At 42.0% G+C, this 18,279-nt stretch overlaps 1 protein-coding gene across 1 annotated transcript in view; it reads right to left on the bottom strand.

The window, feature by feature from the left end:
• FGF2 (fibroblast growth factor 2) overlaps positions 1-17,882 on the bottom strand; it is a 29,467-nt gene extending 11,585 nt beyond the window's left edge. Inside the window, exon 1 of the mRNA XM_057405181.1 lies at positions 17,627-17,882. Within this exon, the coding sequence (XP_057261164.1) occupies positions 17,627-17,807 (181 nt within the window). The 5' untranslated portion in view covers positions 17,808-17,882. The remainder of the gene's footprint in view (positions 1-17,626) is intronic.
• Positions 17,883-18,279: the final 397 nt, after the last annotated feature.

Raw genomic sequence — 18,279 nt, 5'->3', positions numbered from 1 at the left:
TCAGTGTTACTTTACGGCTTTATTAATGCCATTTGCCACAGCACTATGTTGATGAAGACGCCAAGGTACAACGCAGCCTTACTAATCAAACATATTTTTACCACGTAGTCATCACCAGAAGCAACAGTTTTAGGGGTTTTCTCATTGCAACTTGTACAGTCGGCCACAAGAGAAACCTAACACTCGACACTGTATCCATGTCTTTTGCAGCCTTTAGGAGAGCCTTTAGTTCAGACACAGGCCATCATTTCAGATCTACTCATAGTACTTATTTTCAGCATAACTGAACCTCAAAACCAGATCCATGGAAGTAAACTAATTAAGAAGTTTTTAATCCAAAACAGTAGCACAGATTGTTGTGAAACAGGTAATTAACTGAGAGCCAAAAGGTCCCATTTTCCGAGTTATTCTGGCAGCCCTTTGGGAGGACCCCACTCCAGAGCAGCAGTAAATTCACATTCACAGCCTGCCCTTTAACATCTGATGAACACTAAGCGTAAGGCTGTGGTCAATGCCTGCTGGTTTTGCGACAGCAGAGATCTCAGTACACCAAGCATACACTTTGAGGCTAAGTCCTCACAAATTAATGAAACAAGAAAACACCCTAGCCCAATTATAACCTACACTACCTTTATGCACTGACAACTAAAAACTGTAAATTTTCTACTGCTATTAAGACTCTCTTTTGTATCTCTTCATAATAAGCCAAGGTATGATCACCTTCCCTTTTTCTGCTAAGTAAGAAGAAATGAAGTAGAAGACATAAAAGTTTTTCTTCATGCCAGGGTGGAAACTCTGATGAAGAAGGATAAAGCTGTACATTTGAAAGATACAAAAATGCTTAGAAAACATGAATGGAATAAAGTTAAGGCACTGAACTGTAATTCAGGAGATGGATTTAAAACATTCCCCTGACATAAACCTCTAACACTGTAAGATAAAATTATTAAAGTATCCTAAATAAAACTCTCATTTGAGCCATTTCCTTGTTCCTGTATTGAGCACAACCACAAACCTTCTACTGAACAAATGAATCTGTTAACAGAATGTACTTCATGGACACAACACCATGGTCCATAGTACTGCGGTGAAGGTTTTCCCAGAAGAAAAGATACCAAGCCCAGAAGCAGCCACTGTACAAGCCGTGCAGTTAAAGATGAAAAACCAAATGTGGCATCATAACAGGAAAGAGAACAAACGCATAAAGACAAAATTCTCAACCCAAAATTAAAATTAATCAGTATGTATTTATAGCCTGCAGTACAGAAGGCATTAAACAAATTTTTAACCAGAAGGTGACTGTTTCAAAGTTACCTCACTCAAAAGCAAGAAACACCTATAAATGTTCCCATTATAGGGAAAAGATATACAGGATCTGACAATATACCATGAACAAATCTCTCCTTGCTCACTTTGCCCATGGCATCAGGTGATCCCATCACACTCTTCTCCTTGGAACCATGCTTTCCAACTCTTCTATGCCATAATAAACACAGGAGTAAAGTCCTACTATCTGTGCCACGGTCCTTCTTAGTGAGCTCACCCACACAACAGAGTACCACTACCCCACAGGGAAGATAGTAGAACTGCAGTTTTCAGCACAGGAAGAGCATGCAAATATACAAAGCAGAGATTTTCATTACGGGCCCAGAGATGGGTTGTTTGGTTTTGTCAGGATTTTTCCCCTCAGTCATTCTGTTACGCAGTTTTCCACAAGTATTATAAAAGGATTCCCATACGAAAATTAAAAAAAAAAAAAAAAAAAAAAATCACAAGCTGTCTGTCATCCCTTTGAACTGCAAAATGCTTTCTACAGGCAGATGGGTCTGAATACTGTCTTCAGCTGGTGAAGGTGGTGCATACTATTTCCAGAACATGGGAATTCTGCATTTTACAGCAGCCAAGCTGCGAGCTCCCTGATCCACCAGGATGCATGGCAACCTCTGCATCTCAACCTAACAGTCAAAACAGAGAACATCAATGGCTTGTCAATGCTTTTTCACAGCGAGATCAGTGAACCATAGCTGAGCCAAAATAAATCCTGTGAAAATTTTCACCACATTCATTTTTGACAGGACATGGAGGAGCACCTAGTTGTCTAATATTGTTAAAGCTATCATTAAAGACCGTTTACATATGTCTGTGTATACATATACACAAACACACACACATATATATATTTACAGCCTTCTAAAGCTGTAGGGGTAATCTAACACTCAGAATTTCCAGATTTTATTTCACAGTCACATGTGTTCTTGCGTATAACACCAGCTACATTTTTATATGGCAGATTATCCAAACAGCTACATTTACCTAAGGAGATGGTCACTAACTAGGAAAATACCTCACATTGGATGTAGCTTGAGTGAATCTAATGCCTTCCAGTAGTACAAAAAAGGATGGGGTGGAATGAATATTTGTTCTTCACACTACGTGGAAGCTACATTAAGAATATGTATTCACTGATGTAGAAAAATACGAGCTACAACCTATCCTGAATTTCCACCAAAACCAGTGCAATTTGTGGCATTAAAAGATGTTGAACCACACTGCAACACTCATGAAAATGCCTGGCAGTCTTCCCTACCTCCCTGTACACTCAGCCTCTCCTAGAAAAGACAGCTGTTCTGTATGCACACACAAATGATCATACAAGATGAACCTGGGTTTTTTTGCCAGTTTCTTTTCTACTAACACAGGAAATCTGCAGGTGCACTCTTTCCAACAGTGATGCTGTGGCAGAGAGATTCTTACCAGCATCTGAAAGTCAGAATGACTAAACAGTAGTTTTCCTTTCTGTTGTAAGACAACTTACAGAAGATCAGACTTCTTCAATGCCACTCCCTAATGTATACCTTAAACAGGTTCAGCAGTTCTGGGTTTGGATTTTTGGTTGGTTGGGTATTTTTAGATCAGGTCCTCATCCTGTGACATGTTAAATGCAGGCAAAACTCTGCCCACACTGATGTGTTCCTCCCCTGCAGCCAGAAGAGCTCTATAAGCATGGATTTCCTCAAGCACTTATCTCACTAGTAGACTGTGGATGTAAAATTATAGTTACACATACATGACTATCCCTCTTTCACAGGGTGTATGGTCAGGACAGATCTACAAGTTGGAGGTTAAACCAACCAGGATATTTTACAGAGAGTTACAAATGGGCACATATTTCACTATTTAGAGACACTTTTCTGAGAATATGGAAGTTGACAAGTATTAAAGAGCATTGTGGTTGGCAAGGTTTCAAATTTCTGTTACAAATTGGATCTTCCCTGTCCTTTCTCAAAAGAGCTCAAAAAAGTATTTTCAACACAGTTTTGCATACACCAGTGGAGAAAAGAATTCTATGGACAAGTAGCACAACACAGAAAAGATGTTAGCAAATGTGGAGAACACTGAAAACATCTACATTTTCCAAAAGTTCTTTTATTACCCTGAGCCCTAGAACTGAAAATCACATGCACAGTGAAGATTCTAAAGTCCATTTACAGTTCTACCAACCCAACAAAGCTGACAATGGCCCAGACCAAATAAAACTGCACTTACTTAAATGGTCCCAGATGGTTTCATTGCCCTGTATCATAAAGGGTTTGGCCAAAGACCTCCTTTAAAACTGGTTTATTTAGAAGATCTTGGCAAAATCTAGCAACTTACTACTTTAGGAAAAGAGAACTGCACATCTTGGAAGCTACTCATTGCTGAGTACTACCTTTCTCGCACACTCCCAGTTGGACAGCTGCAGGAGTGCTGCTGCCAGCCCCAGCTTCCCAAGCCCTTTGCCTGGGGCAATCAGTGTGCGTGAAGCCATGTGCAATTTACTCATATAGCAGCTGCATTGGCTAAGATGTTCTGGAGCAAGAGTATGCCACACTGTCACTAAGGAAGAGGGAAAGCAAAGGTCATAGTGGGGAAGGAAAGGGACAGAAACTCATTAGTTAAAAAACAACAAAACAGAGAGATAAAGAGAGAACAGGAGCTTAGACAAGGGAGGATAAGGCACAAGGGTGCAGGAGAATGAGGCAAATTCCTGCGCCTTAAGTAGGTGGAATTTGAGATGTATTAGCCAAATGGATTCATAAAATCCTCATTTTCCTACTTCTCCACAAGGAAATTGGAAATCTAACCACTACATCACAGAAAACCTAAAACAAAAGCCAACCCTCAGATCCTGGCTTTGGATACACCTACACAGTAAATAAAGGTATGATTAAAGCCTATGCTATACTTCCACTATAATCTACTTATTAAAGATCCATATGAACAGTCTTCAGTGCACTAAAACCATGAGTAACCAGCCACGGTCAGAATCACACAAAATTCAGGTCAGAATTCAGCCCCTACTTAGTCCAGGCTCCTGCTCAAGGGGCTCCATAGCTTCACATGGAAAATCCTGCTGTTCGCTACCACCAAATGCACATGCTATATCAAAGCTCACAAGGGTTAACCCATATTTCCTGCTGTCACACATGTAAGGCATAACAACAGTGCCCCACACACATGCAGAGGCTGCTTTCATGCTCTGCAGAGTTTTCGCACCACAACAAAATGCTGCTCCCTGGGTAGCATCACATAACCTGGATATCCCCTTTCAGTACCTACACTCTCCCCTGCAGGACACCACATACCACTCCAAATACCCCAAGACAAAATGCCAGCATCACTACACCACCTATAATCTTCACACACAGCTCTTTGTTGTTCTGCCTCTCACTTAAACAGCCTGCTTCAAACAGCAAGAAAGAGAAGCTCTTCCCATAACTCTAACTTCACTATGGACTTTCTGCAAGAATATGACATTAAAGACAACATTTTACCAACAGGACTCCGGGCTCAAAAACACTGATCAGCCAAGGCTTCAAGAGATTTTTTTGAGTCTGCGAACTTCTCAACAGCAAATACATACCCAGACCCTACAACTAACAGAGCAGCTCACAGACCCTGAAAAGGGCAGAGGAATCTGATGGTATTTCAACACATTTTCAGTAACATACGGACACTGCATTTGAACTAAAAAAGGTCATTAGCAAAACACCTCTAACTCAGTTTACAAGAAGGGAGAGTTTATGTACCCCCTGAAAAATCCCAGGCTGCACGTCTCTGGATCAATGACTAGTGTTACTGCAGTCTCTGCTGTGGAAAAGCTAAACCCCAGCCAAAGGCTCAGGGCCCATTTCCAACATATTTGCAGAGGCCCTGTAAGGAAAATCCTTCCATGGGGCCCCCAAATGACACTGTGGTGAAGCTGTTGCCCCAGCTCCCTATCACTCTTACTTTACTCCTGCACCTCCATGTCCACAGAAAAAAAAACAAAATAGGAACCATTTGCAGTCCTACTGATACAGAGGTGGACTGCCTCTGGAGTGAATAAATATCAGAAATGCAGGGAAGTTCACAAAAAAGGGAGGGAAAATAAGAATCAACAATGCTTTGCTAAATGCAACACCCTACGACCAAATTCCCACTCCCACGTACTCCAGGGCTGATGCTGGCTGACTCCTTCATGCTTGGAGGCAATGTCTATTCCCAGCCAGGTGTCCAAGCAAGACACACAGTTGAGTGTGCTTTCTCCACACCTAACACAATAAACCCTCCCAAACCCAAGGGCTGGCTCATCAAAGGTACACATGCATGTACATACACACACAGAAATTAATACCCCATTTTGGCATTTTCAGAGCCAAAGCTGCCTGCTGGGCCAGATCCAAACCCCGCCTGTGAGCTGGTGATGCCTACTGTAACTTATCTCAAGGAACTGGAAATATCTTTGGCTCGCCCTCTCCCACATCTAGTCTCTGACACTTTTCTCAAAGACATATTAAGCATACGAACATCTTCTGCTAACTGATAAGCTTTGCACTGACATATGAGGCAACCCCAGTCTTGAGACAGCAAACAGAAAACAGCTCTGCTCTCTTCCATACACTCATCGTAAAGCAACTGTGCCATCGCCGCAGTTGAAGTACTCCTAAAACCCGGAACATGTGGAGAGAAAGGAGAAATAGATATGAAAACCGGCAAGCAAACCTCAGCAGGAGAGGTGGTCTTTAAATAAGCAAAAACCACAGAATAGCAACAAAAACAATCAAGCAAATGAAGTGTCACACTGAGAAATAATGAGTCACACTCCCGTACAAAGGCACAGTTCTTTGCTTTTGCGTGACAACATTGTAAGTGTATCTTTTTCCTTTTTGCCAGCCAGAGGCATAAAACCACTCACAGACAGACTTAAGGTCTTTAAAATGTAAACATCTACAACAAAAATACACACTTTGGAAAGAGGAACACTTCAGACAGTTCCGGTTACACTTAAAAGTAAATCCAGAATAATAACTTATCTAACTGTTTAAATATCAACCCACTAACCTCGTCTACCACATTAACATGGACATTTAAACATTTTTAGAGGTTCTCATCATTTTAAGAAGTACAAATACCTAATACAATATTTTTTTTTTCCCTATTCAGGTTCTCCATCTGTTCTCATTTATATCTTGACCTTAATTCCTACAAATCTCCACCATCAGCTAACACATACCCATCAGACTGGGAATCCTCCCCAGGAAACACTGATGACCAAATACACACCATTCTCAAATGCTCCCTAGAAATTTCATTTAAAGGACAGTAAAGTCATCCTGCAGAAGATCAATTTCAGAGTAAGATGACATACAACATCTCTGGCAACAGTCTGGCTTAGTGCTCCTTGCCCATTTGTCTAAGTGTAAAACACAATTACATTTCTCCATTTCACACAGCATGCATAAACCTGTTGATCAAACTTCATCAGGTCCTTTAACATTTAAAAGCACTAGAGTTTCCATATTCTGCTTACAAAACACAACTTGGGTTATTTTGTGCTGCTGAGTAAGTAAACGGTGATTGCTTGGCATTACACAAGGACTTCAAATGCCAGAAACTGCAAGTGCACCATCATATAAAATTCTTCTCAATTCCTAGCTGCCACACTGTTTACAATCTCCTTGTCACTGCAGACAAGCTGACTGAATCATTTACAGGCAAGAGGGAAAAAAAAAAGCAGAAAAAATTATTGACTTTATCAGAGAAGAGCTTCATTCATTACTGGATGCAGGTAATAAAGCCTGATCTCCAAGTTCCCAATACCTTTATCCTCAGTTCTTGATTCAGAGCAAAATTTGAGGGTTTCCTCATCAAAACAACGAATATATGTTCACACATAGGACTTTTCCCAAAGGGCTTTTCTTAACAAGGGTAAGTAATCCATCATGTGTCTTTAAACTGCTTTCACTCCATTTAGTATTCCCTAAAGCAAATTGCAGAATAAACGCTTCCAGTTGTTCACCTCTGAAACAAAGCTGATGCAACTGTTTAGCCAACATAGTAACATCATTGACTAATATCAGAAGATGCATACAGACCCTGCAGAATTTCAGCTCTTCATGTTCACCATGCATTCACTAATCTCTTTGTAACTACAACCTGGTTTTCACTTGCAGCAAAATAAACATTTATGAAAACAGGGACACCCGAAGATGAGCCCAAAAGCATCACTTCCTAAAACAGAGAAGGTAAAAATTTATAAAATGTATTTTTAGTGCTCCTTCTTCACATACAACTCACACAACAGCTATTCAGTAATACATCGTATTTTAGGGCTGTAACTGATACCGGGGCAGTAACAGATTTGATGAGATGAAAGGAAAAGGTTGCCAGAACAGTGGTAAGAAACTGCCAATCCATAGGCTTTATAAGCCTCAGTGTCACTGTTGGAAAGGAAAAGCTGGATTTTAGAAATGCCAAGAAGAATCAGCAAATTGGATTTCAACAGTCTAAAGCACAGTGGTGAAAGAGAAATTGTGTCAGGCATGCAGAGTGCCAGGGAGAAGGCAGAGAAGACAGAAGTAGGAAGAAATAACAAGCTGATAAGGAGGAGTTCCTACGAATTAAATTGCCCTTTAAAACTGATTGTTCTTAATCTGGCCAGAAGGTTCAGAGACAGAAATTGTGCTGGCTTTTTATTGTCTCTATCTCCAGTACCAAAGAAAGTTAATTAATCACTGAATCTTTAATCAATATTTTTGCAAAAAGTAAAAAATAATAGTAAAAATTCAAAATCCATACACACACACACACACAGAGTATTTCACTGGTGCCTGTCCACCTTGTTTAAATGCAAAAGCAATGCAAAGAGAACGTGCAGCCCAGAGACTTACTTCAACCCACATCTATTTTATCCCCTTCCATCAAGCTGAGTAACCACCCTATGCTGACATTTAAATAATGCATCCACAGAGGAACAGCATGAGCTGCAGTGAAGGACAACAGCTGTCAATCACTGCTGACCCAGAATAGTAGTGAATCAGTCTTCACAAAAAGGCTCTGATTTGCTTCTGAATGCAGCCTCACCTGAGCATTAAGAGTTCTTCTTTGTAAGAAACCAAATTCCCCTAACATCCAAAAATAAAATGCACTATGCATTCTTAGACTTTCCTTCAAATATTTGAGTAACACTTTTCACTTTTGCAGCTCCCTGTGATCACTCTGAGGAGGCAGACAGAATACACTGTAGGACCCAGCCTGTACTGGGGAGACAAGAACTTGGGTTTGTGAGACCACAGAGAGATGGATCAGGCTGTAGTCACTTCCCCAACCTCTAGCTCTTTGAATAAAATCCCAATGCTTATTCTGAATGCCTTGAAACCAAGCTAAGAAGGGACATGAGCACTTTCCTGACAACAAAGACAAGAATTTACAATCTGCAGCTTGGAAGAACCTACCTGGCTTTCTGCTGTTTCAGCCACACCACCATTAGTACTAACTATGCTGGTTTAAATCTGTTTGCTGGTTTAAATCTCCACACCACTCCAGACTCCACAGCAAGAACATGCATCTAAAGCATGCCGCGGCTACAAGCGACAGCAATCACAGCCTTACCTGATGCCACATCAAATCAGCAGGCAGGCCAGACATCTCTCACTCCTACCAGCATTTTTTCCTAATATAGTATCACACAGACAACATGGATCCATCCTACTAGAGCTTTATCACTGAAATTCAGTCTTATTTTGAGGCACCTTGCTCTGCTTTCCGATGTCAAAGAGTAACAGTTTAGAGTAACAGTTTATAATCACAGGTACTACCTCAAGCACAGAAAGGCTGAACACTCTGGAAGACATCACTTCTTGAAGCAGTTAAAGCAAGCAGAAGGTTGGGACTGAAATAAATTAAAACTGACAACATGGGGCAGTTCTGTAGACCTCTTCAGCTATGAGGAATTCCTGCATTTCTAAGGACACAAACACAGTATGTCTTTTCCTCTATTTTCCCAAGTAAACTACATTGCCATCAGCAAAACATCCACAGTGACTCTGTAAACATCTGTAAAACCACAAAATGAATCCTTCGTACTTACATATTCAGAGGGATCGCCAGGCCCACATTTAGCTGTTCTTCCCACTTGCCCTATTACACCGAATCCATATACTATTTCCCAGACACTACTCAGCCCAACGAGTCTGTGCAGCATGATACCCAGGTGATTTCTAAGCAGAGATGACGGTCTTTGCCCATACATCCTCTATATGGTCCTCACCAGCTGCTTCTCCACACTAAAAGTGCTCTTATTTTTGTATCCATCTATGTAGCCACAGGTATCAACAGGACCTCATGGAGTATTGCACAAACTACTCTACAGGTGTGGTCCTCTACATCCAGAAACCTCAATCTCATTATTGGTCTTCCCAGAGTTGTGGGACTGTATTAATACTAATTGTCATATGATCCCAAAATGACTCTTCTAACCTGAAATGTAACATAGGTAACAACCACACGGACTCTCTCTGTTCATCCTCTTCGAGTCATCCATCAAGGAAGACTGTATCTTGTCCTGCCTTCTAATAGATGAGGTGGTTCAGGATGTAGTACCACAAGACAGGCAGTGACAATTGAGCTGATGGTAGCTGATGCTGCCTTTATTGGCAAAAATATACCACCACAGAATGGCAACACAATGTCTAATAAAACACATAAAGCACAGTAAGTTTGCAGATGGACATCAGGTCAGCCTGAGATTAGAAAGAGAAGAGACTGAAAGCATTTTCAAGCTGTATCCCAGTTGGTATCTATCCTTGATTTTACAAAACACATCATCTGGCGGTATTTCATAGCCATGAGTATCAGAATTCTGTAACTTTCACATTCCAGCTGGAATGCTAGCGATTGCTGTTTTCCAAGATCTGCTGAAGTCTCACCAGAAGGTAAGAGGCAAGCTAACAAGCTCCACAGCACAAGAACATAACTTCATCACATGAGCAATGCAAATGTCTATGGAGTCTAGTTCCTATTTCACCCATCCCTAGTACCCTTAGTGTCTTTCTCCTTTGAATCACTCAAGCGATGTGGTTTCAAGCTCTCAAAGTCAGCCATGAGTGATAGGTTCATAAAGCATAACTCAACCAGAAGTGCACCATGACAGTTTCTGCAAGACAATCTCCACCCAGTTTTGTAGACATCATCTTGTTTATACTCTCAGACGATTGTATCAGACTGCAGTCAAAATCTGGCCCTACCCTGAGCAAACAAAAAGCTACATAAGATAATAATCCTGAAATGCCACCAGTACCCCAGAGAGTCACTCCTTAAATATTTTTATTGAGAAGTCAGGAGGCAGCAGAAGCAGCAGACAGGAACTCAATTTACCCATATATTGTCACAAAACTCCCTGCTGAAAATGACAAATGATGATGAGTTGTTTTATTTTGAAACGCTCGGTCTTAAACAGAAACTAATAAAAATAAAGGTTATTAATTCTCCATCAGAATTGAAATGCAATCTCACTGCTAACTTTCAGGCTTCAAAAGCCATGCCACAAACATTTCTAATAGCAGCTGGCATAGAGACTCAATTCAGAGATTTCACGCAAGTATGGGCTTTTTTCAGTAGCAGCAACTTCAGCATTCTCAGGATAAACTTTGCTTCAAAACCGGATTGTGTTAAGGTTATACAGTCCATTTTGTTTTTACTAAATAATTGCACTTAACATGCTGGCACTGACAGTCAAAGAGTTGCATTGCTTCTTGGCTTATTAACCAATTTGGTATAATCAATCACCTCTCAAGTATTTTGAGCCAACAGATGGCCAGTGATCCCAAGGCAACACTCCTAAAACTGCTAAAAACCATAATAATCTAAACGCAAATTTCAGTCATCTCTTACAAATACAGTCTCTTCTCTCTTTCACATCAGAAGTTATGGATGGATTCATGGATTTAGTTCAACCTCTTTGAACAAATGAGGAAACATGATAAAATGTTTTCCTGGGAAATAAGAAAGGAAGAAAAAGGTAGAAAATATTAAGCTCAGAGAAAAACTCTCAAAGAAACTCTTGTTACATGTTTCACTTCACTGTTAGCAACTTTCAGTATATGAAAACACTGAATAATTCTTTTTCAAAACTGCTTGCCATGTATGTAATTTGGGGGAGTTGTGTAAAGCTTACAGAAAACATCACTGGAAAGATTATAATTTAAGATTCAGGTTGAGATTTTGATTAACTAAAAGGCAATTAAATAGAATTCTGCCCAAAAATCCAGAAGGTCCCTTTTCTTTTAACAAATACAATAGATGTATGTATTCTGTGGAAACTAAACACAAGAGCAGCACATTTTTCTGGGGCTTATCTGTGAGCACCTTTTGAATTCTGTGACTGTTAATTCTACTTCTGAAACAGGTGCTATGTTTCTTCTTGCCCATTTAACTGTCTGTGCACTTGGCACCTCTCTTGGAATCCAAACCTGCTTTTATTACAGCAGATCAATCTGAATCAACTTTTAAAACTCTTTAGTAATATACATCCAACACACTTAAACAAACAGAAGAGAACCCATGGGTTTCAACTAACTGCAATTTAATCTCTTCATCTATCATGTCAAAAGAAATTGTTATCTTAAAAAACATTACTAACATGGCTCACCTTCTGTAAAATGCTTTCAAATATATTTCTACCACAGGATAAACTTTTTCTTAGAACCAACTGCATAAATTTCAACCATTTCTTAGCTAAATAAAACCCACTATCAGCCACCTGATCTCATTCTTTTGATGAACAATTCAGGAACCTGTGGCTCCATTTTACCAAGATGATAACTAAGAACCTTTGTTCTGACTTCACTAAATCTCTTACATGCACCACTGCAGGTTTTAACCAAACATTTTAACCTGCCCACGTAAGGGGGGCAGAAAGACAGCTTTTTCAAGAATCCAAATTTATGTGACTTTCTCCATAATTTCACTGTATGCTGTGAAACTACTGTACGTTATGCATATTTGCCTTATTCATTCAACTGTGGCTGTGCAAGGGCTTTTTTCTGTAAACAGGAGTATGTAAGTATCTACAAGAGTTCCTGATTTCTAAAGCCTGTGAGAAGGTTTAAGGGCTAAATCCTGCCCTCTAGTGTACCTACGGATGGTGGTGCCCTGGGAACCTTCCGCACTCTCCCAACCGCCACTTCCAAACAGGGCAGAAAACAGCTGGGAGAGACAGGACAGTTCACTGCCCACCAGAAACATTTTGTATTTGCCTTGCTCCATGTTCAGAATGTACCCACTACTCGGTCACACACCTCTGGGGTGGGTAAGGCTCACTAAAATCGGGGTAAGAGGATTAGCAGACACAATGACAAATGTGACAGCATCTTCTCCTGTACAGCACCACTCAGTGTGCCCGGCCAACACAGGTGATCTGTCCCTCATTTCATCAATTTACCCTGCTGGACCACACACAAAACAGTATTTCTATAACAAAATAAGCAGAAGATGCAACGGAAGCACATTTTCAACTTTTTTTTTAAACAGGGGCCCTCTGCTACCTCATTCCCTAAACCAGCTACATCTGATAGCCAGGAGGAATTTGTGTGTTGACCATGTTGTAGAAAATTAGTATTTGGCAAACCAGTTAAGTAAGGTCTATGCAACAGATCAAAAGTAATGTAAAAATAGTCTGTTTTCAGGCACATCCGCAGAACACCAAAATAGGAGAAATCTTCCAAGTCCTAAGTAACTTAAGCACCTATTAAAAAAAAAGAAAAATAGGCACCAGGTACTGAACCTTCATAATAAAGCACTTCCTGACATTTGCTCAAAGTTGTCTTTCTCAGGATCACAGGCAGTTTTCTTCCATTAGCAGGAACAGCAATCAGATTTCTATCTTCTTGACTAAGCTATATGTTCTAAAAGTCTGTATATACTTCAGTACTGCCTTTTCAAAACTTTTACAGCATAAGCATTTAAATGTTGTGTATGATACAAGTAAAAATCACAACGTTAACAACTACTTACGAAAGAGACATTCTTAAGAAGGAATTTTCCTGGACCAGTATTAACCCATTTTACATTTTCTTCAGATACTTGTGGAAGAGTAGTCAGGTACTAAGCAGGAAGAAGACATTTCAGACATCTGCAGGCTTGATAAAAGCTCTCGCTGCTGAATCCTTCCCAAGTGACAGACTACGTAGCCTTGTCACCTCATTAAAGAGTGGACAAGAAAGGCTTGGGATTCCTCGGACGCCTTGGTTTATGCTCACCATGAAATAAAGCTGCTTGAGAAATTATGGAAATATATAAATGCCAACGATCCTCAGCCAGGCAAACTGTGAAGGGAACCAGCTGTGCTATGAGACATTCATTAAAACATATGGATAAATGCTCCCTTTCCATTTCCCTTGCTTTTCCCCTTCACTGGCACTGTAACCTCTTTGAGGCAAACACCTCTGGACAGTTTCTAAAAATCTTTCCAAGAAGACTGTTCTCTGTACGTTTTCCAGGGCAAAAATCAGAAATTGCTGATCAACAACAACAACGATGGCAAAAAGACAGACGTGGGGTTTTTTTGTTTTGCTTTAAACAGCAAACTCTAAGAAAGCAACTTCTGTTCCTTGTTTGTCCACAACATACCTCTTCAAGGGAAGAAAATAACAGAAGTCCCCAGGGTGTGTCCAAAGGGGCACTTCACTGAAGTCACTGTACAACACACATCAGATGTGGCAATACTGACCATGTAAAACGTATTGTCCTAGTTTATAGCTGTGTGAATCATACGATTCCAACCCTCCAGCACACAGAATGCCAACTTCAATTCCCAATTTCACTAACAACACATTTACAAATAAGCCAAGGTGAATGGGGTGAGTGTAAAACAGTCAAAACTCTCGATGCCATGACATAAAACAGACCACACAGCTCGAACAAGCCGTCCCCTAATACTAGAGGCAGAAGGGAGCAGAGTAAGAAAGAAAATGGATCATGGAGGTCTGTTTACAGTATTAGACTTTGGTCTAAAACATAAGCAGGTAGTCATTTGCCTTCTAAAATAACAACTTTCTGAAAAGTAAAAATTAGGATGTGCTAATCAAATGCTGCTTTATATAATTAATTCATAAGAATAGCAGCTACCACAAGAATCTCTCCTAACTGTCCTTGAATTAGATTTCTAAACCAAAATCCCTGCAGCCATTATATTTCTTTTCCCACAACCATCTTACAAAACTTTTTACTTAATTAAGATCACCATGAGTTATTTGAGGTATTTTCTTTGTTAATTTCTTTTTTAAAGTCTTCTCACGTAGTCCCAGATTTATTGCCATCTGCCATGCCAACGTGACCTGCCAGGCATACCACAAGATTTCACAGGGACTTCCACAGAGCAGCACTCACCAGGTCAGGGTTCAGCATCGCGCAGATTCGTATCAAATGACGTATTAACAACAAAGATGCTAAGGATGTGAACCGTGTAATACCATATCAATGTGCCTTGCTGACGTTTCAAGCACTGATTTCTCTACTTCTCAGAAATAAGAGTTCTTCCAGGAAAAAAAAAAAAAAAGAAGGAAGGGGGGGGGGGGGAACCAAAACAAACCCCCAAACAACAAACCAAGAGCTGTCTGATAATGGGAAAAGGAGAGCATGACAGCAGGGGATAAGGGAGCAGCTCAGGCACAGTAGCACTCCGAGGTACACTTGCCAGAAGCGAATCCCTCCAGCCCTATCAACCATACAAACTGCTCTTTTAAAACACAGGGATTTTCTGGGAATGACCAGACAGTGCTAACCTGATGGGTGCCCAAGGAACTCCCCAGCAGCAGACTCTCTGCAGAACAGGACAGAGGCTGAATCAGTTATTTATAACTTGGGTTTTCTTTACCTGTTGCCACAATCCACTCAAGATGAAAAAGGGTAGGAAAAAGAGAGGGGCTTCAGAAAGAAAAGTGCCAAAGGAAAGGAAGAATTCTAGGGATCAGACAATACTGAGGAGGCAGAGAATATAAAGTACAGAGACAGTATGGAGAGCTGGAAAGAAATTACAGCAAAAATAAAGCTATAGAGCAAACCAGAGAAACTTGAAAGGAAAAGAGTGAGGCAGTACCACCAACACCAGAAAGATTTTCAAACATAATTCCCTACTGGGAAAGCAACATAAGAAATCAGTTCAAAAAATTCTAGCACTGATAAGGCTTAACAGGAAGAGAAAAACATATTAGATGGGTTCAAGAACATAAAATTAGTACTAGCTTTCCTGGCAGAAATATAATAATAATAATAATTCAAAAAAAAAGCTAAAGGGTGGAAGATGACTATGGGGGAGCTCTATAATGAAAAAAGACAACAACAATAAACCACTCAAGGTGGCTTGACCCAGTCAGGTGAGTGCAGAACATGCACCACGACTAGCATTTTTCACCGCAAAAAGCAGAGTGCAGAATGAGGCAAGAACCTGATATCCCTGGCAATGTCCAGAGTCAGCATCACACTTGTATGTCCTCAATCCCTTTGGAGCAAATTTCCAGCATATTTTCATAGCTACTTCTAGGAGCAAGATGACACATTTGCTGAACTAGTAAGAGTTATTCCCTGTAAGAATTCCCACATTCCCAAATACAAAAGGGGAAATCAAGCTGATTATACTACTGCACACTTTCCAGCACAGACGTGATCCTGCACAGTAACTGACTGGTATGTGTAAAAACCAAACCACTTACCTATATAGTAAATTAACACTTTGCTTTAGGCACAACATTTGTAAAGTCCATATGCAACAATATACTGCCTTGTATTGGCAATGTATTTTGTTACTACTCGCACAACATCAACTATGCTTCCCTTTAAACCAGTATGTTTAGGACTAAGTCTGAAAGCTTCCTATAACTTTTCCTAAGAATACTCATTGGCCCAATAAAGGATGCAAACTTCCACAAAATATACTGTTCCACATATATCTTCAGCCCATCATAGCTACAATATTTCTACCAAAGAGTCACAAAATAAAACACCCTCAGAATGAATCCCAACTTGGCAATACTGTTATTTGGGAACAATCTGTTACAGTATTTCTGTGGAATCCTTGGAAAAAGCTTCTTTGTAAATGGCAAGTATCCAAAGCAGAAAGTAATATTTAAGAACCTTTGGTCTGTCTTCTCACTTCCTTCTCATATTCTGACTTCAGTCCCATCTGCGCATCTATCATTCAGAGCAAAACAAAGAATTACAGTAAGACATTTCACCTGCTCTTTAGGCCAAGTGCCTGCAGGCAGGCCACTGCCTGGTCGAGGTGCAGGCATTGTACAACAAGAAGTTTTCTCAAACTGGGACTCTCATTGGTCTACCTGATAGACAGCGATACAGCAACTCCTTGTACCAGTTTTGAAGGAAATAGCTCATAAGCACTTCAAAAGCCTGCTGCTACATCCACAAAAACTCCATGCTGAGTACTTTCAAAGTATTCTGAGGCCTGCAAAAAGGAATTCTGCTCTTGGGAGAAGGAAGAACCTGTGTTTGTAGAAGCAACCTGCCCCACTCTCTCTGCGAGAGCGCCTGTGGCGGAGCGGGCACCGCATAGGCCAACTTGGGTCACAGACCCTTGGACCACACTAACCACTCAACCCATGGGATGTGTTCCTAGCTCGGAGCCACTTTGTCACTCAAAAGATCAGGTATTAGGGGACAAACTGCTTCTGCTGGAACCCTTAGGGTTTCTTTTATCTGTATTTTGTCTGCTACTAACTAAGTTTAAATCAAACCAAAACAAACAAACAAAAAACACCAAACACAACATGCAGTGTTTTAAGCCCAAAAGGTGTTTTGACAGTACTTTGTTATAAACTCGACTTCCTTTAACAGATTTAAACCTCCGTTCCTAAAAGTACTTGTACGTTAAGAGTACTCCTATTCATGAGGACCCACCCACGCTGGGAATAAACTAACTTCTGCCTTTATGCCATTAACATCCTTATTAGAGACGCATAAAGCTGCTGAGTGCCATTACACACATTTAAGAGCCATGCAAACCAATTCAGACACTTTCAAGCACCTGAGCAAACCTCTGTGTGTTTGATAAGCTCTATACCGCGGCAGGTTGAAAGAGTTTGCACAGGGACATCCACCCGGTGTCGATGTGGTGGTACCCGACCACGGGAAGCCCGGCACGATCTGGAACCACCGCCGTCGGTACACGCCTGTATGTACATACGCACAAACCGTATGCCCGCGCATAGGCACGTTTATTTATATGTTACCATACGCGTGTTTGCGCACGCTTTCTAAGCACTGCTCGTTGCCGATGCGTCAGCAGAGCGAGACGGCCCGGCGGAACACTCACTGTGAGGGTCGCTCTTCTCCCGGACGCCGTCCACCCGGCCGTCGGGATTGATGCGCAGGAAAAAGCCGCCGTTCTTGCAGTAAAGCCGTTTGGGGTCCTTGAAGTGCCCGGGGGGAAAGGCGCCACTGCCCCCGTCGTCGGGCAGCGCCGGCAGGGTGGTGATGCTCCCCGTCGCCGCCATGCGCCGGGCGCCGGCGGTTCCCCGCCGCCCTGGACCCCCGCCGCCTCCCGCCGCCAGCCCCGGGCGGCCTCGCCCCCTGCCGCGGCTGTCCAGCCTCGCCTCGCCTCGCCTCGCCTCGCCTCGCCGCCGCCCGCCCCGAGCCCTGCCCGGCGCGGCCGAGGGTCCCGTCCCGTCCGGTCTGCGGGAACTGCGCAACGGCGCTGCCGGCCGGCGGGAGGGAGGGAAAGTGAGGAAGGCGGGCGGGCAGAGCTGACCGCGCCACGGACAGGCTCCCCGGCGGCACCGAGCTGCCCCCGCAGCCGCCCCGCCCCCGGCTGCCCTCCCCCCGGCGCCGGGGGCCGCTCCCTGCCGGTGGCGGGTCGGCGGGAGCGGAGCGGCCCGAAGGGAAGAGCGGGGCCAACTGCGACCGGGGTCTGACTGAGGAGCCCCGTGTGCGCCGGGCGGCAGCGGGTCCTGGCGCCGGACCGGGCTG

The sequence above is a fragment of the Pezoporus wallicus genome, unplaced genomic scaffold (genome assembly GCF_028554395.1).
Source record: "Pezoporus wallicus isolate ANWC-B61680 ecotype Strahan unplaced genomic scaffold, APGP_CSIRO_Pwel_v1 contig_6789, whole genome shotgun sequence".
NCBI classification, from domain to species: Eukaryota; Metazoa; Chordata; class Aves; order Psittaciformes; family Psittacidae; genus Pezoporus; species Pezoporus wallicus.
This window is presented reverse-complemented; position numbering and strand designations above follow the sequence as displayed.